General features: G+C 47.0%; 1 protein-coding gene across 1 annotated transcript in view; it reads right to left on the bottom strand.

Moving 5' to 3' along the window:
- Positions 1-20,991: 20,991 nt before the first annotated feature.
- Positions 20,992-26,997, bottom strand: part of WNT9B (wingless-type MMTV integration site family, member 9B) — an 8,669-nt gene continuing 2,663 nt past the window's right edge. Inside the window, exons 3-4 of the mRNA XM_010008877.1 lie at positions 22,341-22,606; positions 20,992-21,475 (exon numbers count right to left, since the gene is read on the bottom strand). Of these exons, the coding sequence (XP_010007179.1) occupies positions 20,999-21,475; positions 22,341-22,606 (743 nt within the window). The 3' untranslated portion in view covers positions 20,992-20,998. The remainder of the gene's footprint in view (positions 21,476-22,340; positions 22,607-26,997) is intronic.

The raw sequence follows: 26,997 nt of genomic DNA, 5'->3' as shown, positions 1-26,997 counted from the left end.
TCAGGACTGGGGAAACAAAGGCTACAACAGGAAATGGAAAGCAAAGTCTGACAAGTAAAAAGTGGTTAAAATTACAATACAGTAACATATTTATTTCAAAGAACATTTAGGAAAGGTTCTCACAAGGGCCTGTTTATTATCTTTTCATTTCTTGATAGGTTTGTTCATTGTTGCTCCAAGTTCCCCAGAATTTAAGGATGCTTGAAAAACATTTTTAAAAACAAAAGGAAATGTTCTGCATTTCATGGTAAAAGTGCAAAACCTCTTAAATATACTTTCCAGAACAGAAACAGCCTTGTTGAAAGAATGAACTGCCAGGGCAATGAGGGGTGAAATGCAATAGGAAACTGACTTGATAAAAGGTTAATTCCAGTAAATGAATAACACTTCCCTTATATCACACGAAGTACATAATGCTCAGTTTCTAAGAACAACAACTGCAGCCTGTGTTCTCATCGCTCTGCTGGCAATGGCAGAGCTGATGGGAGCCTGCTGAAAGGAAGCTCTACACTGAGTTCAGCTGAGGAACATGATGCTTTGTGATCAAAAGCAAACCTAGATGATCAGCATAGATAAAAATTATTCCAATGGATGTAATCTAATGCCACTGACCACATGCCCAGACCAGCAAGAGGAGCACAAAAGTGAGCATCCAGGGACTGAAACCACACTGATGGGATCTATTTGTTCTGGAGCTTGAGAGTGAGGTGTCAGTATGAGGCAGTCACTGTAGGCTCTTCTCATGCTCAGTGAAGATAAAAGGCCCAGGCAATTCATCTGGCCTTCTTAGAGAACATTCATCCTTTGAGGGCCTGATTCTTCCACTGACCCTAAAGGGAGCATGGAGTAACTAGGTGGGGACATTGAATTATTAGTTGAGGAAGCTCTGACAAAGAGCCAAGTCAGGACACCTTGGAAAGGAGCTTTGACTTAGATGGAAGGCCCTGGAACTGATTATCCGTGAAGTGGACATTTTTAATGCTCTCCAGAAGGAATGGGGAGTCCACATTTTGTTAATGACCGTGACTCTGACTCAGCACATTACTCTGGATTAATCTCTTCCACTTTTCTCCTGCCCATTACACAAGGATGGCTATGAATACGAGTCCCAAAGAAAAGCTGTGGATGAGGGGAGCCAAAGGGCAGGGTCTGCAGGATGGTGACCAGCCAGCATCACTCCTTAAGCCCACAGAGCCCCAGATAGCACTGCCAAGTGCCTGATACACCATTTTCCTACCGTCCTCAAGTACCAAGCATGGCAATCAGGGTCCCACCAAGTTATGGTGTGAGCCCCTGTGCCACTGAGCATACCACAAATGGAAGGTGTTTTACTAATCCCATGAATACTTTTTTTTTTTATTCCAACAGGGACAGGAGTTACAATGTACTGATTTTAGAGGCCAGAGTCAATAGCAATGAATATGTCAAGCACGGCGATCATTCAGCCCTCCTACCTTAGAAGAGGTGTCAAGGTCCTGCAGTAAACTACTGGTTGGACCAGGTGGTCCTTGAGGTCCCTTCCAACCTGGCATTCTAGAATTCTGTGATACTATGATGTCATGGTACAGGCAAGTGATGCTGGTCTGAGAAAAGCCAACACAGCAGCCACTGTGGGTTCCCAGTTCTACTGAAAGGGGTGAGTGAGGAAAAGGGAAGCTCAGTCCTGCCAGGCCCTCTGAAGAAGCAGTTTTCTATTCCAGCATGGCCAACTCTTTAAAACTCCTCTTCTAGCTGCTATGTTGGTGGCAGAAACAGCTGGAGCCCTTCTGAGGTCAGATGGTGGAATTTTAGCTAGAGGCATTTTTGTCTCAACAGAGATGCCGCTGGTTTGTTCGGCTGAAAGATCTAAAGTAGGGGCCGCTCAGCAGAAATCCACTTGCTTGGGCCAACCACTGCCCACCCACCCTGGAATTACTCCAACAGACTCACTAGACCCCCCACCTCTTGTTTAATCTTTAATACACCTCCAGTTGCCCTAGGCTGGACACCACAGGCAGGCAGGCAAGATAGGAGTGATGATTAGCTCCCTGACCCCGTGTGCTATGCTGGGCACTGGGAAATGTGTGTCTAATGGCTGACCCTCCATCCATCCCAGAGTGTCCTCCGGGCAGAAGGGATCATTAGGAGCAGCTTACAATGGAGGGGCATGCAATACCTCTCATTCTCCTGGGTGCAGGCATATGAAAAAGAAGCCACAGGCACAGCAGACCTGCCCTGCCTTTGCTCCCCTGGCTCTTGGTTTGACTGTTCTGAGGTACCCAGTGGAATAAGGACTTGGGGGGTCTTGAGCAGGGGTGCCCTGTACAGACCCCCTTCAGTGCTTGTCTAGATCCTTTTCTGCCTGTGATACCCATCCTGTGCCACATGGAACCAGCTGCTGCACTAATAAGACAACTGTCCCATCTACAACCTGTCTAGAACCCCTGAAGTCTGCCCAGGCACTGACAGAAAAGCACAGATATTCCAGGTGCAAATCTGGAAAAACTGCATTTCAGTGCTTACCCAACCCCTAACATCTCTGCTGAATTTTGATGAAAGACTGTGCTAGAAAGGAAAGACACACAGGGTAGAAAAAGGATCAGGAGGGTCACTAGTCCCCACCAAGAGGAACTTCTCCAAAGGTGGAGCAATCCAGGAACTGAAGTCAAGCATCCTCACATATGACAAAAAGTGGAGTTGCCAACAACAGGGAGGGAACTCAGACCAGAAAAGACAACCAAAAATGGTTAAAAGAAATGGATTTTATGGCCAAGACATGAAATAAGGGCATTTCTTTTTGCCCAATGAATAGAAAGAGCATTTGGGATGACAAAAGAAGGGGTTGAGAAACTAACTGTGGAAAAAGAAAACAGAAAGAAAATCTAGAGTTGAGGGAGCTCAGAAGATAGCTGGGAAGCTCCATTGCTATAATATCTCATGGGCTAAACACCAATGGTGGAAAGGCTTCCCAGAGACTATAAATAAACATTAATTCTGCTAAGAGAAAGGATCTCTGTAAGAAAAAGCAGCTGGTTAAGCAATACTGAAAATGTGCTTTGTTTTGGTCCTATCCAGGGTCCATCTAATGGTTCATCTCTGTGTATGAATGAAGCCTCAGTGGTGATATCAGAATAGATTAAGAGCAGTGTGGCCAACAGGGATCTACTGGAAAGAGTCCATTGGAGGCTACAAGGATGATTAAGGGATGGGAACATCTGTCTGATGAGGAAAGGCTGAGAGACCTGGGTCTTGAGAAAAGAAGACTAAGAGGGGGCCTTATTAATGTCTACAAATACCTGCAGGGTGGGTGTCAAGAATGGGCCAATCTCTGTTCAGTGGTGCCTGTGATAGAACAAGGGAAACGGCACCAAGTGACAACACAGGAAGTTCCACCTCAACATGAAGAACTTCTTTCCTGTGAGGGTGGCAGAGCCCTGGGACAGGCTGCCCAGAGAGGTTGTGGATTCTCTTTCTCTGGAGACTTTCAAGACCCATCTGGACACGTTCATGTGTGACCTGCCCAGGGTGTTCCTGCTGCAGCAGGGGGGTTGGACTCCATGCTCTTCAGAGGTCCCTTCCAATTCCTATGATTCTCTGATTCTGTGATTTAACAGTTAGAAATTAATCTCCATTTTGTAGAGAATGCAAGAGCATGAAAGCAGAGAGATGAGTTTACATCAGAGTTGGTTTTCCTGTGTGAGACATGGGATTCCAGTCTAAGCCAATACCAACATCTTAGACTGATAAATGGAACAAGTGCTGTTTTATTTAGCAAGGCAACTGAAATGGAGCTAAAGCCAACACCCCTCATTTACAAGGAAAAGCAGATGTAGTGAAAGGCAGCACTTCATATGAAAATGTGTCTGCAAGACTGAGAAATAATCTAAAAAAAATAAGGAGAGGGGAAATGATGTTTTGAAAAAGTAGATGCCCCACCCATGTTGTCTCCTTCAAGAAAGCCAGAAGGTATAAACCGCATGAGATCTAGGTGGAGGGGCTGCTTCTTAAGATGTATGATTTTTAAAGGACTGGTTCTGACTACAAACTGAGGCAAGTTTGGGCTCTTACATTTTTTAGAAATGAATTTGCTGAGCTGCAGGAGTTGCAGTGGCAGCTGATATTGTCAAGTCAGGGCAGAAGAAAAGAGGTTCCTCCAGCAGAAGTTGATCAGGATCTCTATAACATGGGAAGCACCATGCCCAGTCACTCACAGGAAATTTCTTCCTGTCACAAGTGTGGTTTCTGTGTGACCTGCCCTGGGTGGTCCTGCTCTGGTGGGAGGTTGCACTTGATGATCTTCAGAGGTCCCTTCCTCTTCCTCTTATTTCAGCTTTCCATAAAAGCTAGAGATTCAGTTTTGCTTTGGGTGTTGTTGGGTTTTTTCCTCTAACAGGACAAACAGCGAAGCAATGAAAGAAATTGCCTAGATAACTGTAGACACCCTTTCACTCTTATCTCTGTTCAAGCCACAGGCTTGTCTTATCTTTCCCACAATGCCACAAAACACAGCTCCTATGAGCTCCATTCTCCCCATCCTGTTCATTCCCTCCCTTTGTTTTTGCCTTTCAATCAGTCCCAAGGAATCCAATAAAGACTTCTGCAGGAATTTGTAGCAACACATTCCTTTTCCATCATCATCTGCACTTTGGGCAAAGCTCTTCTCTTATATATCTCTTCTGACAGAATATGAAACCACAAGTATTTAAAGCTGAGACAAAGAAAGTAGAGGGCTGTAATCCAAACTGACAGCAACATTATTAATTGGGGAAGAAGAAGCTGAGCAGAGCAGAGTGTTCAGAGATCTAAAGAATGGCATCATGTTGGGAGGGGGCTCCCAGGTACCTCTGGCCACTGTGGATGGGCTGCAGATCCTGTCGCCTGGAGGACACCACATCAGTCCCCAAAGGCAATGGCAGGCACAGAGACATGAGACCATCTGGTGCTGAACAACCACGTCCCTTGAACCACACCTGTTCCTGGTGTCTGCTTTTCTTCAGAGCCTGCTCTGGATTCTGGGGCTTTGATCAGGTCACCGGGGAAAAAAGGGAGCAGGCGCTTTTTTTCAAAATGTCTTAGTAGGTTTTTTACCAGCACAGGACCCTATTCCTAGCAGTGCTCTCTTGGATGTAGTTTCAGGATTTGTGTGTCTTGCTGTTTGCAGAAGCAGGTTCTGCCATCACCATATTGACCAGGTCCTGATCCAGCTAGAAGGGGAGCTGAGACATGCTGAGCTAGACACCTGCATGGTGCACTCTGCAGTCAGAGGTGACAAACACTGCAACACCACAAATGGAGAGGGACTCACCTCTACACACTACACACCCATGCACTTGGGTAAAACCCACTCCCAAATGTTTTTATAGTTGATGGAGAAATAAAGGAGTTGAGCTCAAGAAGTGCCTTTCTCTCTGCTGAGGGCCTAGACAAGATGGTCACATTCAAGGATCTGCACAGTGCTTGCATGAAGTGGAAGACTCCTAACTGTGCTATTTAAATAAACTTGGTTATCATGTAATCCAGAATATTTTTAAAATGTGGCTTCTATTTTTAATTACACAAGATTATTTAGGTCTTCTGCTACTTTTACTGGTAATAATTTACACTAATCCAATCCCCAGCATGTTTTGAACGTCACTATGACAGGAGTAAATCCCTCTATGACCATTCCTGTTAGAGAATTATTCCCTTGCAATTGCTTAATCAATCTCGTTTGTATTGACTCAGAATGGGCAATAATTATTTTGGATTTTTAAATCAGAATAAATTCCGTCACTACATAAAATTAGTTCCTCTAGATACAGTGTCCTTCATCCCACTGAAGTTATCAAAGAGGGAGATGAATGACAGACCTTGAAGACCTTGAAGAACTTCCAAGAAATTCTGATAGGAAACAGATTATATGAGTTAGCAGTTTGCAGCTAAAGACAGATTTATATCTCATGTCAGCTTTTCCATCATTTTCTGTGCATCAATGAAATGCATCCACAATTCAACAGGAATTCAGCCCCTCCCCCCTATAACTTCTCCAGTGACCCAAGATTTGTTAAACTTCTTTGCTAATGAATCAAACCTTCCTAGCCAGTTTCCTTTAACTTAAAAGTTACAATTTATTTGATGCAGTCACTGCAAAAAGACATAACAACTTGTGCAGAAACCGAAGAGATGGGAAGGAGTGAATTTTTGTGGTTGAACGTAACTGCATCATCACACCACTGATCTGCAGCTCTGCCTTCTAAGACGGCTGTAGAATTTATGAATTTCCATGTTTTAGTAACGAATGTAAATATAAGACAGTATTTCAGTCTAGGATAAGTGAGTATTTTCCTTTACTTCTCTTCACATCAAAGAAGCAGAAATTGAAGTACAGGAGAATTAAGGAATAACCTCCAGTCATTCCAATACTCTTTGGTCTCATGTGTTAGAACCTGTATCTTTCTTTTCTTACATTTGTTTGTTTTTTAAATGACAAAATTCAGCCCTTGGGATCTGCACTGCAGCCAGGGGAGTAACCTGAACAGCCACAAGAGTGTAAGCAGCTGTGCAAGAACCTTTTTCTTCTCAGGGGCTGCCTTGCAGAATCGTAAGCACATGACATAAGCAGATGACAAGCAGATGACATGGTGGAACCTGCAGCCAAGATAGACCAGCCAGAGTGAAACTTTCAAGGCAGATGAGGTTGGAAAATTTCCCCCCATACACAGGCTGGGGAGCTGGCTATCAGAACAGTGACAGTTGATGGGTGATGCTCTACAGGTGGTCTTCTTTCCCAGTCTAAATCTCTTCAGCCACTCTGGAAGCTGAGTTTTCTGGAGGTTCATATTAACTCTTACTGAAATGATGAAAACACTCAATGGCAATGGAAGAAAGCCCAGGAACAAACATTCCCAGGCTGTCACGTACTCACCTCAAGCCTCAGGATGCCCTTAGCTCAAACTGAATTCTACCTCCACGCTGAGGTAGCCTGGCACATCACTCCTTCATCTGGAGATCTGACTCATACTCCAAAATTTCCTCAGGAATGTGCATGCCCTTAATTATTAACATTAGTGACAATTAACATTGGTGTTATGTTAACAACAATAGATGTTTGTGTTCTGTTCACATCTGGAGGCCTGGTACCAGTCTGGGCATCTTTGTACCATGCTGCCTAAAACGTAATAGCTAAGAGGGTGAAAGAGCTGCCCATGGTCACAAACACGTCACCAAGAGTTAAGAAGATGATGCTGGACTCGTGTGTCAGAGGAGAGGGTGGCCACACTGCTCTGTCCTCCTGAAAACCTTTGCTTGCGTGCTGGGGGCTGAGGGTAGGGGAGGCCATTGGGTTATGGCTGTAAAAACAGTGGAGCCCAACATGACACCGTCTGTCTGCGGAGATCTCATTTGACCGTGGGCTACGAGCCCCAGACTGAACCTCCTGTTCAAACCTGACCCAGCTCTTTCCACAGCCCCAGCAGGAGGAAACATGAGACGGGGCACTGGCAGCTCTGGCTCCTGATGTGTGTCACCCTCCCCCTGCAGCAATTCCCCCATCCTCTCAGGAGCCGGGGTGGGAGAAGAGCCCTCCATCCTCCACAACACCTGCGCTGGCTGCGGCTCTCAGAGCCTCTGGGCACGCAGGGCAAGCTGGGGAGCAGCTCAGCACAGAGGGGGAGAAACGTTTAAGGAGTTTGTTTGTTTTGTTTTGTTTTTTATAAAAGTGTGCTGGTTTCGAGTGACCTCAGGGTGTTTGTGGATAACAGGGAGGGGGCTCCCAAGTCAGCAACACAACAGACACAACCTGGATCAGCACGAGCTGCTGATCTTTATTTCTCTGTCTTCTGTGCTGCTGGGCTTGTCCAGGCAAACAGGCAAGCATCTGCTGGCAGATGTGGTTGAGAAAGGGCTTCCCATCTCATCTGCATGTGTTTTCTGGCTTCTGCTCTCCCTATGGGTCACTTTTGCCCACAATTGGGTGATGGTACAGTTTTCTAGTCATATTCTTTCTGCTCTTTTTCCTTTCCTCTGTTTTCTTCCCTCCATCCCTAGACTTGCTGAATTTTGCGGTGAATAAAAGAATTAAACACTGGAGGGACTTGTCCCAAAACTGAAAAAGGGAGAAAGAAAAGTCCAGGCAAGCTCTAATTTTGGACTATAACTGAGACACACGAAAGGGACAATTACCCTTTTACATCCCCCAGCTCTCAGGGGCCAAGTAACATTCTGATGGGAGCTGGAGCAACTAAATGAGCACTCCAAGTCACACCCTGCTGACAGCTGGACAAGTCCAAAAGCTGGGGAGAAGTGCCTTGAACATGAGCATAAACCACAGCTATGGTCACAGAGGGAGCTGGGAGACCAACAAACATTCTCCCTTTCCACGTATAATATGTCTTTCACCTGCATTGTTGAGCAGCCTGCTCACAAAATGTGGCTGGGCTTGGCCCTGCATACCCTGCTAACCCCAGCCATGCCCCCATGCTCCCAAGGTATTTTTGCACTGGAGCTTGCCTGGGGCAGTGCAATGCCATGAATAACTTCCCTGCTAAAAGCTAGAGGGGATGGAGAAGTGGAAGAGGCCAGTGGGCGTTGGCAAGAGCAGCACAGAGGGAAGGATAAAGAATCTGAGTTGAATCAGGGATGGGGGAAGGAAGATGAATAACAAGCAAAATGAGGTAAAGGACATTGGAGGAAAGACAGCAAGTTGGGTCAGGCAGCAGTCAAGAAGAAGGTGGTATTGAGGTAACAACAGGGCATGGATTTGTGTCTCTACAACAGGATCAGGCAAGCTTGGATTGAAGCAGAGCCCTTCCAAGGGCCAATAGGTGACTCAGAAGTATAATTTAGTAGGTAAGTGTTAAAACCACAAAGACCTCCTTTTGGGGACATTTCGGCAGCACCCTGTGTTGTCTTAGTCAGCTTCTTCACTCTGTCCATACACAGAGTTGTGTCATCAGACCTACCAAGGTCAGATGGGAGACCAGCAGAATTCCCAGGAAGAAGCATCCAGATCAGTGTGGGTAGCTGGAGACTGGAGGGAGTGATACGGGGTGGGGGGAGATGCAGCAAAGCTGTTCAGCAGAGATTTGCACAGACATCTAAAATTTTTCTACATGAGAAGAGGGGTCTGTTGAGTTTCAAAGCAGCTGAAATGTGAGTGCACACGTGGATCTGCAAATGACACAGCACCTGACACTGAGACAGGTGTCTTCTAGGGCAACACATGCTGGGCCTAGGATCTAACATGGAATATCAATTCCCAGCTCCCTGCAGTGATCTAGGAAAGCAGCTGGCAGCAGATAGGGCAAAAGTGATAAAATCCAAGTGCCCTGTTTTACACTCAGTTAAAAGCATCCCTGTAGGTTCCCTTGGATCTGCAAGGTCTCTAAAGCAGGGCTAGCAGCTGAGCTGGTTTTATATCATTTAGAAAGGACCTTTCCCGTACAGCCAGACTTTTTTCTGCATCCGAACTGTTTTACCAACAGATATCATTATTATTTGATTAATCTGAGGCATCAGGGTTTGCAGAGCTGGTATTGTATTAATGGAGGAAAAAAGGAGAAGAATCTCCACAACACCATGGAAAGCATTCCAACACTGGGCCAAAAACCAGTAGAGATGTGAAAGTTCAGGGGAAAAATAATCACCTTGAAGCCCCAGCAGTTAGACACACATCCCAGTGTTATCAGCCTCATTTGGAAGGCTCTTGTGCTACTTAAAATAAATCTCACTGAAGGAGAAATAACCAGCAAAAAGAAAACAGCACCTTGGTGGGAAATTAGGAGCACCAGTAAGTGTGAAAAACTGGTGACATGCCTCTATCCACAGACAAAAGAGATGCAAAGGTTTCAGCAATTTGGATTTTGGTGTGTAGTTTCGATGTGGTACAGCTGGGCCAGGGTTGCCCAGGGAAGCTGTGGCTGCCCCATCCCTGGCAGTGTTGAAGGGCAGGTTGGATGGGGCTTGGAGCAGCCTGGGCTGGTGGGAGGTGTCCCTGCCCATGCAGGGGGTGGATCTAGATTATCTTGAAGGTCCCTTCCAACTCTAACCCTTCTATGATTTGGGGTGATAATCTGAACAATGCCAAAGCTGTGGTAAGGGCCCAGGGCTCATGCTTTGCAGTTGTCCCCATAGGACAGGGTTGATTTACATGATATTTTAGATGCAATTGTGGATGAGAGGAAAAAAACGCTTGGTTGGGAGCTGCCAGAGCTACCCAGACATGGCAATACCCTTGGCAGGAAACAGGAATCTCCTTTGTGCTATTTATCCCTTGCTTGCATTGAGCCAATTGCTTATCCATGATGCCACTTAGAGAAGCAATCTGGCCTAGAAGACACTCATCTCTCATGAAAAGGCATTTCGAGCATTTCCTCTATCTAAGATGTGACTTGCCAACCACCATGTGCTTTTGTGCCTGGGGCTCCCACTGCCTCCAGTGAGAGCTGTGACTTCAAAGACCTGCTGAAGTTCTCCACTGCCTGGGAGACTGTCCTGGTTTGAGCCAAGATGAAGCCAATTTTCTTTTTGCTTATTATTTCTCCTTCAGTGAGATTTATTTTAAGTAGCACCAGAGCATTCCAACTGAGGATGATAACACTGGGATGTGTCTCTAACTGCTGGGGCTTCAAGGTGTCACCTTCACTCTGCCGGCTCAGACACTACGGGGAGATCTCTGACCCCCCGCAGGAGGCTGAGTTAGACAGACAGCAGAACTGGCCAGAGATATTCCATTCCATGGAGCTACATGAGCTCAGAGGAAGGACAGAGAGCACACAAGACAACTTCCTTCCTGCTTCTTCTTCCCTTCTCCTCCACCCATGGCCGGCGCCCACAGAGGACTCCGTCCATCCCTCCCCGGGGACCCCCAGACTCCAGCTCTCCTGACCCTCATCACTCTGTGCTCTCTCCAGCAGTGCTTTGGGATTTTTTGGGACTGTTCCCAGATCAAGGAGATGCTGTGGGAGTTGCTGGGCGTGGGGGGATGTGAGAGGCTTTTGCACATACCTGAACATATTTATATGTAATTGTATCTATTTTCTTATATCATTAGTGTTTAATTAAAGCTGTGTAGTTTAGTTTTCAATCCAGCCAAGTCTCTCTCTTTTTCTCTCTCTCCTTCCCTACCTGGGTGGCAGGGGGAGGGGATCGAGAGCATTGTTGTTGATCCTGAGTCAATCGGTGACAGAGGGTGATGGCAGAGCTGCCTTCAGCTGCATCTGCCCCAGACCCAGCACATCTCCAAGAATCCAGGAGACCTGCCTGGCCCCCATGGTCCAGCTTTTGTCTGTCCAGCAAGACGGGATTTTCAGCATGGCCGCACAAATGATCAGGCATCCTACTTGCCTCATTTGTCAGAAGCTCTTTCCCATGACTTTTTAATCCCCTTGCGACAGGAACGAGCATCACGAGGAGGTTTCGTTGCCCCCACTGGTGCAGGCACGACCCCTCCACCCGTGTGTGCTCAGTAGGACTGGGAAAACAAATACCTCACATCAGGGTTGAGCAGATGATCCCAGGAAACCTACCTGCCTGCTGAGGGCTTGGCTGGCCTGTGTGTGCCCAGGCTGTGCTGCCTGGCACTGCCAAGGGAGGATGGCAGTGCCACCATCTCACCATGTTCTGCCACCCAGTTCTCCACCAATGCTCATTTTCTTCTAGGAGTGTTTCTCACAGCAAGAAGATTCTGTAACACAGGTCTTGTGAGGAGTGTCTGAGGGTTTTCAGCCTGAAGGAAAGGAGGCTGAGGGGAGACCTTCTCACTCTCTACAACTGCCTGAGAGGAGGTTGGAGCCAGGGAGGATCAGTCTCTTCTCCCAACGAACAAGCAATAGGACAAGAGGAAATTACCTCAATTTGTGCAGGGGAGGCTTAGATTGGATCTTGGGAACAATTTATTCATGGAAAGGGTTGTCAGGCCCTCACCCAGGTTGCCCAGGGCAGTGGTGGTCTCCTCATCCCTGAAGGGAATTAGAAGCCATGTAGATGTGGTGCTGAGGTTTGGTGGTGGCCTTAGCAGTGCTGGGGCAATGGTTGAACTTCATGAGCTCAGAGGAAGGACAGAGAGCACACAAGACAACTTCCTTCCTGCTTCTTCTTCCCTTCTCCTCCACCCATGGCCGGCGCCCACAGAGGACTCCGTCCATCCCTCCCCGGGGACCCCCAGACTCCAGCTCTCCTGACCCTCATCACTCTGTGCTCTCTCCAGCAGTGCTTTGGGATTTTTTGGGACTGTTCCCAGATCAAGGAGATGCTGTGGGAGTTGCTGGGCGTGGGGGGATGTGAGAGGCTTTTGCACATACCTGAACATATTTATATGTAATTGTATCTATTTTCTTATATCATTAGTGTTTAATTAAAGCTGTGTAGTTTAGTTTTCAATCCAGCCAAGTCTCTCTCTTTTTCTCTCTCTCCTTCCCTACCTGGGTGGCAGGGGGAGGGGATCGAGAGCATTGTTGTTGATCCTGAGTCAATCGGTGACAGAGGGTGATGGCAGAGCTGCCTTCAGCTGCATCTGCCCCAGACCCAGCACATCTCCAAGAATCCAGGAGACCTGCCTGGCCCCCATGGTCCAGCTTTTGTCTGTCCAGCAAGACGGGATTTTCAGCATGGCCGCACAAATGATCAGGCATCCTACTTGCCTCATTTGTCAGAAGCTCTTTCCCATGACTTTTTAATCCCCTTGCGACAGGAACGAGCATCACGAGGAGGTTTCGTTGCCCCCACTGGTGCAGGCACGACCCCTCCACCCGTGTGTGCTCAGTAGGACTGGGAAAACAAATACCTCACATCAGGGTTGAGCAGATGATCCCAGGAAACCTACCTGCCTGCTGAGGGCTTGGCTGGCCTGTGTGTGCCCAGGCTGTGCTGCCTGGCACTGCCAAGGGAGGATGGCAGTGCCACCATCTCACCATGTTCTGCCACCCAGTTCTCCACCAATGCTCATTTTCTTCTAGGAGTGTTTCTCACAGCAAGAAGATTCTGTAACACAGGTCTTGTGAGGAGTGTCTGAGGGTTTTCAGCCTGAAGGAAAGGAGGCTGAGGGGAGACCTTCTCACTCTCTACAACTGCCTGAGAGGAGGTTGGAGCCAGGGAGGATCAGTCTCTTCTCCCAACGAACAAGCAATAGGACAAGAGGAAATTACCTCAATTTGTGCAGGGGAGGCTTAGATTGGATCTTGGGAACAATTTATTCATGGAAAGGGTTGTCAGGCCCTCACCCAGGTTGCCCAGGGCAGTGGTGGTCTCCTCATCCCTGAAGGGAATTAGAAGCCATGTAGATGTGGTGCTGAGGTTTGGTGGTGGCCTTAGCAGTGCTGGGGCAATGGTTGAACTTGATGATCTTAAAGGTCTTTTCTAACCAAAACGATTCTATGATTTGAGGTTTCTATTTATTCCCTGGCCCTGGACTCAACAGCCCTGCTGCCTTTTGGTGCCAACAGCCAGAAGTAGCTTGTAGGATAAAATTTAGGACAGGTTCAGCCTGCAAGAGACTCAAAGCATCTCAGAAGCAAAGTCTGGCCCCTCAGCACCTCTCACGATCTGAGGACTGATTTCTTCTTCTCTCCATGCTATGCTGCTGAGCTTCCAGAAGAGCATGGTCACCACTGCTGCTTGATAAGACAACAGAGCCAAGCTGAGCAGGAACTCAACACACCCTGGCACAGTCCACCCAAAAAATCCCCAGAGCAAACCCTCTTCATCCACTGAGGAGGCTAAGTAGGTACCAGTGCCTCACTGGGGAAGGGGAAGAATTAGCTGGGGACAACTGGGGATGCAAAACAAGCCCCCAGAGAGACTAAACCCTGTACCCCCCCAGGAGGCCACATGAAGCTCATGGATGATGATACTAAAGGCACTTGTACATGGAAGAAAGACCTGCTCTCCATTGCCTCATCCAGTCCCCAGGAGAATGCCACTGGCCTTGTGAAGCCTGTCCACAGGGACTTGTAGCTTTACCTTTCCAGGAAGCAGGTTTTGCATGGACCATACTGCTCCAGCAGACAAGCTGGGCAGACCATAGCAGACAAGAGGGAGTGCCAGAAGAGTTGGTTGGGGCAGAGGGTTGGGAGAGGCCCCATGAGCATCTTGGATTATTTATCCTCCCCCGTGCCCTGGCACGTTTTGCCCAGAAGAACCCAACTATCCTGAATTATCTTTATGGCACACTTTCAGCTCAAAAAGTGGCAAGGAGCAGAACAGCTCCTCTGTGAGGACCTTTAGGGCTGGGCAACACCAAGCTGCCTTCCAAAAGGCCAGAACTGAAACTAAGAAGTGATGTGTAAGAGCAGAGGAGTGAGCTGGTGTGGGGGGAGGTTGGATGGAGCAACAAGATCCTGACCAGAAAGCAAACCACAGTGTGAAGTGGCTCTGCTGTGGCCCACAGTTGGCAGCTCTGGGCCATGCTGGGCCTGGGCAGTTGAACATGTTGGCTATGTGCTGTGCTGACCACAATTTCTGGAGGGCTTAGATCTGCATGGACACCAGACACAGACTGTGGCCATGGACCTCCCTCCAGCCCTGTGTGGTCACCGTTGAACACCACAACATGATGAGGTGCCACCATGTTATGGTGGCCTGGTGCCAGACTAAGGTCTGGGAGAGCTCTTTGGGATCACCTGGTAAACCCAACCTCAGCCATGGCTCAGGACAACTGGAGCCAGCAGCTCCCATGTGCCCAAGCTGAAGAGCAAGAAGAGTCACTCCCCTGGTGTCATCACTGAAGCACAAGGCCACCTCCATCATCCCTCCCTGCAAAAAGTATGATCTGGCGTTCCTCAACATATCTGCAGGCTTCCCTCAGACCACCACTCTTGTGTCCCCAGGCAGAGCCTGAGGAGCACAGGACACCTCCAAGCCATGTCTTTGAGCCTGAGCAACTTTTGCATCAGTTGTATCAGCCCAGTTGCACAACTAGTCACAACAAAACTGCAGACACAGAGACACCAGCAGCAGAACAGAGCACTTAGGTACCTCAGCATCCAGGTACACCAGCACTCAGGTACACCAGCACTCAGGTACACCAGCACTCAAGTACACCAGCACTCAGGTACACCAGCAGTCAGGTGCACCACCATCCAGGTTCACCAGCATCCAGTTTATTTTGCAGCTACAGGGAACAGGCCACTGGCATGTCCTTGACAGGATCTGGCTCACCAGTGTCACATCTCCTTAACACAAACACACCAGAGCTTAGCCCACCTGGGCAACCCTCACTGTTGGGTGGGCAGAAATGGATATTTCTAGCTATTTTCTGGAGATGTGCAGGTCAAGGAGAACTAAAGGAATAACACCAGTGTGCCAGGGGAGGAATGGAGTTATTCAAAGCTATTTTGTGTTGATGCTCCTTGAAAAGCAGAAATGCACATTCTTAGAAAACAACTGGTATTTATTGACTGACAGGAACACCAGCCATGCAGACATGAGTGCAATCCTGGACAGCACAGCCAGCTACACAAATATACATATTATAATTAAAAGGATCATATCAAAATTAGGACAAGGTACAAGCAGGACTGTAATGCAACTTAAAAGCCATAGCATCAATTTCTTTCTAGAGGATACATAAGAAATATAAATAACACCCATATGACACAGAAGTTGTACATCTTGAGGTAGACAAATGTTCTGTTTCCCTTAAAGGACAGCGTTGTTGTTTTTTCAAGTGACACATAATATTGCTGCAAATTGGCCTTCCAGTCTTACACAAAGTGTCTGAGGGTGCAGAGGTGGCTACTGCATGAGTGGGGTTTGTCACTCTGCTTATTAGCCCTATTTACCTAACAAGGTGACTCTGTCCCCAGCATTACACTACCCACCCATCACAGCCACAGTGCTGCAGGGATCCCCAGGGAAGTCTCAAGAGGCTACTGGTGTCTAGTAATTCTATGGGGTGGCCTCCAGACATGTGATTTCTTCCCAAGCAGGTTCAGCTCTTGTAGACAGTGGGGTCCATCCACCCCAGAACTTGATACACTTTCTTATTTCCTTCTTGTCATAAGAACAATGAATCCACTGCGACCAAACCCAGGACCACAACACTCCAGGAGAGGCACCAAGAGCTGGACTAGGAAGTACACACAGAGACAAGGAGTGACCTGTGTCTGCAGATCAGCCCTGGTGGGTACTGAGGATCCCAGCAGCTTGGAGCACTAGAGCTATCACTGTTCTCAGGTTGCTTGGACCTTAGGTGCAGAGGAAGGATTCATCCTGAGTAAAAAAAAAGTAAAGGACAGCATCTGCAGCTCAGATTTTCACCATCAACAGCCACACTGAGCTACATTTGCATTGGGAAAAACTGGGGAGAGACTTTTAACAAGGACATGGAGTGATAAGACAAGGGGGGGAATGGCTTTCAACTGGAAGAGGGAAGATTGAGGTGAGACATGAGGAGGAAATTCTTGGCTGTGAGGGTGGTGAGAGCCTGGCCCAGGTTGCCCAGGGAAGCTGTGGCTGCCCCATCCCTGGCAGTGTTGAAGGGCAGGTTGGATGGGGCTTGGAGCAACCTGGGCTGGTGGGAGGTGTCCCTGCCCATGCAGGGGGCTTGGGACTATGGGACGTTTAAGGTCCCTTCCAGCCCAAACCATTCTGGGATTCTATGATTATTTTTTTATAGTCAAGTGTTGCAAGCCAGTACTGGGGGGGCTATCCACATCAGGGCACAATTTTTCGCCTTTGCAATTGAAAATATTTCCATGTACAGACAAGTGCAATCTCCATATATCTCCAACCTGTCATTCCAGTGACTTATTTTACATATAACCAAATAGGCAGCACATCTACTGGATTTGTAGCACATTGTATGATGTGCAGCATAATTAAAAAGCTCTCACACAGACTAAGTGGAGGCCCAGGTCTTCACATCCCACATCTCCAGGAGGTGGCAGAAGAGCTTTGCTCAAGATGATGCTTGGTCTTGATTCTTGAATAAAATAAAATTCAAGCCTAAGAATAATGAATGCCAAACAGACGCAAGTTTTGCCTCCTGCTCACACAAAGACTCCCATTGCTGCTAGTTGAACTAAATCCCATTTCTGAATATCAATCCAATTTTCTTCACATTTGGGTGGCAAAACATCCGTAGATAAATGAATTCTTAGACAACAACAAACTACATGCCTTGAACAAACCTTTTAACTCCATTAATCATAGGACGATTTCTTAAAGTCTTAGTATTGAAGCATCCTAAAAGAGTGTATCAACATTGCCTTGGAAAAAAAAAAAATGGACATTAGGAAAAAGTTATTTCCTGTGAGGGTGGTGAGACCCTGGCCCAGGTTGCCCAGGGAAGCTGTGGCTGCCCCATCCCTGGCAGTGTTGAAGGGCAGGTTGGATGGGGCTTGGAGCAGCCTGGGCTGGTGGGAGGTGTCCCTGCCCATGCAGGAGTGGGACTGGATGACCTGTAAGGTCCCTTCCAACCATTCCATGATTCTGTGATTCTCTTATATTTTTGAGTGCTGCAAAGCAGTATCTAATTCTGCCTTAAATGTGTTTTCTTTGCCAGAAAGAGTGCCAGAAGACCAATTCAGTCCAAAATATCCACACAGAAGGGGCTTGATCTTGTAGGCTAAATGAAGGTATTCAGTCACCATGCCACAAACATGTCCTTCAGTTCTCAGAACATCATCTGCAAAGGACACAACTAAACAAAGTTGCAAGTTCTACTAGTCAGATCATATTCCTCTCTGCCAAAATAGTTATCTTGCAGTCTTGTTTTTGAGCAAGTTGTGCAGAGCACATCACACGCCTCTGAAATGTGTTCACCTACTGTTCAAAGCACTGCAACGTTTGGAGCCAGAGACACAGAACCACAGAATGTCAGGGGTTGGAAGGGACCTCCAAAGTTCATCAAGTCCAAACCCCTGCCAGAGCAGGACCAAAACTAGGGCAGGTCACTCAGAAAAGCACCCAGACAGGTCTGGAAAGTCTCCAAAGGAGACTCCACAGCCTCCCTGGGCAGCCTGTCCCTGGGCTCTGCCACCCTCACAGGAAAGAAGTTCTTCCTCATCTTGAGGTGGCACTTCCTGGGCTCCAGTTGGAATCCATTGCCCCTTGTCCTGTCACAGGGCACAAGTGGCAAGAGCTTGTCCTGCCTTCTTGATGCCCTCATGTATTTATAGACATTAATTAGATCCCCCTTCAGTCTTCTCCTCTAGACTGAAAAGCCCTAGGTCTCTCAGCCTTTCCTAATCAGACAGATGTTCCAGTCCCTTCATCATCCTCGTAGCCTCCCTTGGATTCTCTTCAGTCAATCCCTGTCCCTCCTGAACTGGGGAGCCCAGAACTGGACACAACACTCCAAGGGAGGTCTCACCAGGGCTGAGCAGAGGAGCAGGAGAACCTCCCTTGATCTGCTGCACACACTCCTCCTGATGCACCCCAAGATGCCATTGGCCTTCTTGGCCACCAGGGCATATTGTTGTCCCATGGAGAGCTTGTTGTCCACCAGGACCACAAGGTCCACAAGGTCCTTCTTTATTGAGCTGCTCTCTAGCAGATCAGCTCCTAACCTGTCCTGGTGCATTTTATTGTTTCTTCCCATGATGTTATGAAACCAACACTTTTTGCTATGCAGAAGCCAGACTTGTCTCTGGGATGGGAGACCTACCCTGACAATTTCAAATGCTCTTGACAGGAAAAAGAAAGGTGTTAGTAATGTGCATTTCCATCCACACTCACTGCACAGCAGGACCAGGTCATTGGAGAACACTAAAAGACTTACCTAGATATCTGCCTCTCTGTGTTTTATTCCTCTTTTTTCTATAGGAATAGTGCAGAAGAGTGAGTTTGAGCAGGACAAAAAGAGTGATCTGTCTGCCTTTGCTTCCCAAAGCCACATTTCTCCTTCCTCCCACTGAGCCCTGGTCCCTGTTTTAGTGGAAATAGTCCATGCATGGGTGTGGGACCCCCTAATAACCTTCCTATCATGTGGTTCTCCAGTCCTATCCAATGCTGAACAAGCCAGGAGGTCAAGGTGGCAGGGACCTTGGGATCAGTAGTGCAGAGCAGAGCTAGTTGCTTTGTTACCTCACCAATTTTAACTCATTGGTACTTTTTTTTGTTGAGTGCTTAACATTGAGACTCGTGAGAAGATTTCAACTCCCAAAAAGATTAAAGCAACATGTAAATAATGGACTACTCAATATTAATTTGGGGGGTATTTAGGAGGCAATAAAAAAATAAATAAGGCCAATTAACCCAATTTGCAGTATTATGTCTGTCATAAGCATTTTAATTCATTTCAAGTCAGTTTGACCCAGAAAAAGGATAAAAAGGAATAAGCAAGTTAAACGACCTGTAGTTTGCCAAAGGGAAGGTGGCCTTTAAATGGCCAGTTAATGGCTGGATCTGCTCTGAGACACTTCTCTCCCATCCTTTTATGAAGTAGAAATAAAACATAGTTGTAAAAAGCAGAGGGCAACTAGGTTAAGGAAAGAGTTAGTTCACACTCATCACTGCAAAGTAATTATTGAAAACATACGTAAATAAAGGGCGAAGATGCCTGAACTCAGGATATCCACACTGAAGAGCTGTAGCACACAGGTCTGATCTCACAGCTTGTTAGGAGAGCTTGGTCACACTGAAAGCTAGTCCAGACCAGCATTGGTCCATGTAAACCACCTAAACCCTCATCTTCAACCATTACCTTGCCAATGAATTTAGGGATTTAAGTGTTCTCTTTAGCACCAGCCCATCTCCAGCATCCCTCCTGCTGGTTCTTGGCCACTTCCAAGAGTGAGCAAATACAGCAGCTTTGTTGTCTTGGAGACTCTCCAGAGCTGCCACAGAATGGAGCAGAGTGAGTGGGGCAGGCAGGTGGGCTGCTGGGTTGAGTTCCCAGACAGGAGCCTCAGCCCTTTGTGTGTGTCTGATGGCAACTCAGGGATGGCCTCCCTGCCAGTCCCAAGTCTGCCCTCTAAGACACAACCAGAGAAACAAAGAAGGCATTTTCTCTTGTGCTTAACTAGAAAAACATTACTGTGGGATGTGCTCTTTCCCCCAGGCCAGATGCCAGCAGTGTTGAGATAGATTTAACTTCTCAGTGCAGAGATGGTCACTCGTGAATCGTAGTTTTGTAAGATGCCCCAGTTCCTGTGGTCTTCCAGAAATATCACAGGGCAGACCTGTGGGAGATGATGCACCTCAGGCACTAGGGCAAAGAGTGACATACATAATAGACAAGGTGATTGATAGTTTGATTGGGGAGAGTGGGAAAGAAAGATGCATAATTGGTACCATCACCCTGGATCCACCACCATAAAACAACTTCCTGGGAGGCCACGTGTTGCAGAGGGGTAACTTCACAGCCCTCAGGTGAGCTCCTGTGGTACATGCACTGGAACAGAGGTAATTCCATATCTTCTGTGTGCAGCAAGGTTAAAAAGTGGTTAAAATGCACCTGGAGTCGAACATCCAAACTGGGAGACGATGGGCACGGGCTCCATTTGCATGTTAACTGGTATTTCTGGGGCACAGTTCTTGCATCAAGGTGAGACTACTCTACAGCCTGTCTTTGAGCTCAAGGGAAGATGGACTCAATCAGCTCCCAGAGGACAGCACTGAGAAGTCCTTGCTGCCAGAGTCCTTCCTTGATTCAGGAACGCAGCTGTCCCTGCCACAGCACGACTTACCTCTGGTACTTGCCTCACCAGTCCCTCAACTCTCTTCTCACCAGGAATCAGGGCACAAGCCCTCAGTGTGCCAGTGTCACTACCCAAACACATTTACAGAAGTGCACGTGAGGGATGGAGGAGAGGGATATTCCTGCAGATGAGAGTCCAAGTTTGAGCTCAACAGAGATATTTTTTACTAATTCCATGTTTCTGCTGTCCCCACACTGTCCCCCACCTTCCTGACACCTGACAAAACCTCTGGTGTTCACTCCTCACACAAGGGCTCTCTCCAGATCCCAGGATCTCAACATTGAGCTAATAGGAGCACTGGACATTTTTGGTGCTTGCCTTTGCCCTCGTCCCACAGCAGTCATGTCTCCCTTTCTCCACAGCTGTCGTGTACTCCAGGACTTGTCTTGACCCCACTGACTTCACTGCTTGCAGCTGTAGACCACCTCTTCCTGCATACACTGCTGGCACTCAACGTAGCAACACCACTGCACCTGGCAGTGGCAAGAGAAGGTCACCAGCCGGCTCTGGGTGTTATAGCCTCGTCCACAGCACATGCTGTCACAGTTGCCCTCCCTTGAGCAGGTCCTCCCAGCAGTTCCAAAGGAGTATTTGCTGGGACGACAGAAACTGGGGGAGTCTTCCACGTAGACAAGGTCCGTGGAGCGGGGTGCAGCGGGGTGCTTGGGCGAATGGCTGTGCCTCTGTGGGCCAGCCAGCTCTGAGTGTCCCACAGCATCATTGGAGGTGCTGAAGACCTTGACAGCGTCATCGTAGCGCAGCTTCAGCAGGCGCCCGATCTCATGGAAAGGTGAAAGCTGCTTCCAGCACGTCCGGACGGCACACGAGCCAGAGACACCGTGGCACTTACATGTGGTTTTGAGACCATTTTTCACAGCCTGATGAGGAAGAGAAGTGGTAGTCATTATCTGCTGGGACCATGAGCCTAATTCTGGGCAGAGGTAACACCTCAGATTGCAGGCAGTGTGGAAGTACTTCAGGCTTATTGTTATTATTCCCATTTTATAGGGAAAAAATGAGGAATAAAACCCTAAGGCTGCAGAGTTGACTGCTGAGCCAGAGAATAGAAAGCCTGAATAAGAGTAATTCGCTGAATACAGAATAAAGTCTTACTAAGCCTGTTTGGAACAGCAGTACTAGCCAACCATGAAACCGAGTATCTCCAGCTCAGTGGATGTCCTTTGCAATATTCAAATCAATACAGTGTCCTAATCAAACAAGTAACTGGACTCAGTAAATGGAAAGTAATTAATTAATTCAGTTAAATAATCTGTAACATACAGGCCAAAATGCTTGATCTTGGGTCTCCTTGACCCAAATCTGTGACATGAGTTGTTCCACAACAGGCTACAAGCAGACTCATAAGTTTTCTCAAGAGTGTCAACCATTGATCTGCTCCCCATGTCCCACCAGCTTTGAATTCTCTAGCTGTTCTCTAAATTGTGGCCATGGTCTAACCCAGGAAATAATTCAGCCAGTGAGTTTTACAGCCGTCACTGTGCTGCACGTTGCAGTGACTCAGCATCTGACACTGGAGGACACAGGACACTACTCTGCCGAACTTGCAGCTCCTCACACCAGAGGTCAGAGGAAGTCCTAGGGAGCTCTCAGTGCCATAAGGTCACAACACACAGGTCTGGTTTATGAGTCAGGGTAGTGAATACTCCTCTTAGAAACAGCCTCTGTCGAGGATGGATTAGAGGACTTGCACTTCATTCTAGGCCTGCTGCTGCATCTCCTCACCTTGATGCCAACATTGGTATTGTGGATGTCCACCTTGGCCCGCAGGTCCTTGCCGATCCTCTTCTGACCCAAGAATTTTTTGAGGAACTTGGTGCTGTACTTGAGGTTGTCTCCACACACCCCCCATTGCCAGGCCTTGCGGTTCTCCAGCCCCGGGGAGTCGTCGCAGGTGCAGCGTTCCATGCGCCCGGCGCTGCACGCCCTGGCCAGGGAGTGGGTCAGAGCTGCAGAGGACATGGCATAGAGGAAGGCAGTTTCCTTAAAACCTGCACAGGAGAAGGATTAGGAGAGGGTAGGAGCTAAAAAAGCCAAAATAAGGTCTTCACCCACCTCTCTGGCTGTCACAGAATCACAGAATGTTTGGATTTGGAAGGGACCTTAAAGATCATCGAGTTCCAACCCCCCTGCATGGGCAGGGACACCTCCCACCAGCCCAGGCTGCCCAAAGCCCTATCCAACCTGCCCTTGAACACCTCCAGGGATGAAGTCCCCACAACATCTCTGGGCAGCCTGTTCCAGTGTCTCACCACCCTTACACTGAAGAATTTCTGCCTCATCTCCAACCTAAATCTCTCTTCTTTCAGCTTAAAACCATTACCCCTTGTCCTCTCACTGCAAACCCCTGTAAAAAGTCCCTCCACATCTTTCCTGTATGCCTCCTTCAGGTACTGGAAGGCACTATGAGCCTTCTCTTCTTCAGGGTGAACACCCCAACTCCCTCAACCTGTCCTCATAAGAGAGGACATGCTTTTGCTCCCATGAAGCAAAACCAAGTACAAGACTTAGAAATACAGTAAGACAAAACTCTTCCATTACCTGCTCATTGTTCCTAACAGAGAATCTCGGTATCAGGATTAAAGTAACAGGTGTCATAACACCCCAGTCTCACCTGTGACTGACTCAATATGGAGACACAGAACCACTCATGAACCAAGGGGTGGTGGCATCAGCCAAACCATTCTGGGAAGACTGCTAAAAGCAGCAGTCATGAAGCTCAGTGTGTCCTCATCCTCAGCAGAGATGGTCAGTGTGAACAGAGACTGTCACTAGACCACACCCTGGCTGAAAATCAGGACACCCTTAGTAGACACTGAAAAAATATTTTTAATACCTGAATAATAGAATCGTAGAATCATCCTGATTGGAAGGGACCTTGAAGATCATCAAGTCCAACCATACTTTATTTTCAAATGTTTTGAACTGTGTCTGTGTTGTCACACAGTGTAGAAATGTTTTGTATGGAAAGCTCAGATGCAATTTGACTGGGAAAGGCTCCAGGTTGAAAGACATCTTGGGTGAGAAGGACAGACTTTGCCACACCTTGGTGGATTTTCTGACTTCCCTGTGAATTGTTGGCTCCCACTGACTGAGCTGGTGCTCTCCAGAGTTATTCTTCTTCCTAACGAGGATTCCCAGCTTGGCTGTGTGTGCCCCGAGGTGTGTGACTGTGACACACCATGATGTCTTAACTGAGAAAGGAAATACAGACTGAATAGAAACTTAGTCTGAAGAGATGGGAACAGGCAGGGACAGGTATGTTGTGATGGCACCTATGAGCTCCACAGAAATTCCAGAAAACACTGATTGACACGAACATGACCATCCATATCAGAAGGAAACAAATCCATTTCCCCTAAAAAAGGAGAACCTCAGAGACCTGAAGTAGTCTTGCAGATGGCCCTACTTGGAGAATAGATTGGAAGAGACCTCTAGAATTCACTCAGTCCAACCTCAAAGCAAATTTTGTTCCCTCAAAGAATTTCCATCCAACTGTAATAACAGATCAGACCACTGCCTGCTGAGGTCTGGGTAAGATCACCATAAATCTGACCAGAGAACAGGACAAAGTTCTTCTGATAGCTATCAGTGAGAAGAATAAAAAACTGACTAAACATAACATGGTGGAGATGTTGCATTAGCAACTTCAAGACAGACTTCTTAGGAGCTTGCTGGAATTCCAGAGTGTTAGATGAAAGATCTATCAACAGCGTGGACGTGGATGAGAGAGTCAAGAAAATGTGGAGGAGGTCAAAGAGATCAATCAGCAAACTGCTTCCTACCTCACAATTCTATCTGTTGCATCACTGGGATAAGTAATTTGCAACTTGTGGTTCATGATGCTCTAGAACATCTCTGAGAGCGCTGGAAGAATAACAAAAACATGTCACCAAATCCATCAAAAGTTTTGTTAAGTCTTATATGGAATACACCAGTACAGATTATGAGTAGCAACAGAAGAGTCACACATTTTCAAACAGTGGTTAACCCAAAAGGAGCTAAGAGAGGATAAGATTCACTGAAGACCCTAAAACTGAAAAATAATTCCAGAAGCTAATCTCCAAATGCTTAACCAATATCCCAGCAGGATATTGTCCCAAACCTATCTGACACATTGATACCAGAAGAGAGGAAAGCATGTTAGAAGCACTTTCCCATGCCATATAAAGCCAGCAGTACTGGTCAGCTCCACATACCCTGCTAAATCTGACTTTGTGGTCCACACTGACTTTGTGACTACCACACTGCTTCTGCTATTTCTGAGCAGTGATGGTTGGGTTTCCTCTGTGGCACTCCATGTAAGCATTGGCCAGATTTCAACCCACTTGAAATCAGAGACCATTGCTTGTGGTCAGGCCACTGCAGACAGCAGGAACTGAAGATAACGAACATTCATATTGTCTCCTTCTTCTCCCCACTCCCACCTCCTTTTATGGCAAAGGTTCAGTGTCACCAGGCTGCCAAAAGCTTGTCTGAAAAGTCCAAGGTGATTCCTTTTCCTTTTTCATAAGGGAACTCATTATGGTTTAACTGTTTAATTCAAAAATCAAGTGAGTAAAGGAAAAACTGAATGGTCCTTTAGCCCTTCTGGAATAACAATAAGCAACAGAGCAGCTGTTGAAGCTGGATTTTGAGCAAGTCATACACAGATGAGCAATCAGCTCCAAACATCATGATTTCAGACCTAAATAGAGGTTATTCCATGTGCCGTGGCACATCTATCTATCTTCCCACTATGCCAATGGAGCTTTTGTCCCCACAGCCAGCGGAGCCTGGAGCCCATGGCTGACAGGGTCTGGTTCAGGGATGAGTTTCTCTCCTGATCCCACTGACTCAATTGCAAGTGAATGTGATGAATTCCTAGACATTCGATGCAAAGGAGAACATCTAAATGCAGATGTCTTTGCTGGCAGTTCAACCACAAACATCCAGCTCAGAACTGAATTTCAAGATGCTGAAGCAAGACATCTTCCCTGGTAGGACCTTGAACATGTCCAAGTCTTCCCCTGAGCTCTCTAGAATTGCTTCTCTAGCTCAGCAGCCTATAGATACAGAAAGATGTCTGCTGCAATGGCAAGGCACTGCTCTGTGGTGTGGTGTGCTCCAGACCACAAGACAAACTATTATAGGAGTTTGGCCATATGGTGATTCTGCCAAAGGAAAGATGCTTCAGGGCATTTTTTAATGCTACAATAAAGACAGTGTGAGCCTTTCAGAGCACGTAGAAAAGACATCTCTGTGGGGAAAACCCCAAATGAAAAACAAAGAGACAAACATAAAAAGGGCAGATCAAAAAGCTATGGAATTGCAGGAAGATTTAGGATGAAAGGACTTCTCAAGGCCTTTAGTACAACCTCCTGCTCAAAGTAGGGCTAACCAATAAAGTTGCTCAGGGCTTTGTCCAACTGAGTTCTTAAAATTTCCAATTATGGGAATCCTGCATCCCTGAGAAACGTTCCTGGGTTGTATCCCTCCTAGATCCCTCATGACATCAACAAAACCACTGCTCGAAAGCCAAAGAATCTGACCAAGTTGAAGCAAAGAGTTGAACTGATTGCAGAGTGCTCGTTTCTCAAGGACTATTTGGAGCGCCTGAATCTGAGCTGTCTCTGCTGTAGGTATTTATTTTCCCCAGATCACCATGTTGTTTGAAATACCTCTTACCTGACCTCCAGTAGCATTTGGTTGTCTCTGTGGCACCACCTGGGCACCAAAACATCAACATTGCTCTTCAAACATTTTATAAAGACAACTGCCACTGTGCAGCAAGGTGGCTTGAAATGTCTGTTCAGAACTATTTTAAATCTATTATTTTATGCATAGTTAAATAAGTGGAGAGGGAATGCAGGTTTTTACATGGATAACTGAGGAGAGGTGGCCACCAAAAGTGACTGCAATAGTCACAGAAGGATTGTAGGCTGTGCAAAAGGAGTTTTGCATCTGTACCCAGAGGAGTGTCAATGTAAAACAACCAGTGGTGCAGATTGTGAAAATAAATCTGGCATTTCAAAAACCATAAAGCCCTTGGCATATTTTTTTACTTGCTAAAAGTATGTAAATAGAGGACTAAAGATGGTGGTGTCTGTAGGAGCGGGAAAAGCTCCCAATCAGTCACTGCAGTTTTTCAGTTGTCACTGCAAATTAGCTGTGGCTTTTCACCTGTTACAGGAATGAACCACCTCACTGGGACATGATCCTTTTTTCTCCTCTTGCACTCACAAGACCATTGAAGATAGTTTTAAAGGTTTTGGGGTTTTTTTACAGTTTCCCTAGGATCATGGAGATAGCAAATGATTCAGTGACTTCTAAAACTCTTGGGTCAAAGGAGCATAGTCCATTGTCTGACCAATTCCCAAGACATCAAGAAAACAGCAGCAGG

Source organism: Chaetura pelagica, unplaced genomic scaffold, assembly GCF_000747805.2.
Source record: "Chaetura pelagica isolate M959 unplaced genomic scaffold, ChaPel_1.0 scaffold542, whole genome shotgun sequence".
Lineage (NCBI taxonomy): Eukaryota > Metazoa > Chordata > Aves > Apodiformes > Apodidae > Chaetura > Chaetura pelagica.
This window is presented reverse-complemented; position numbering and strand designations above follow the sequence as displayed.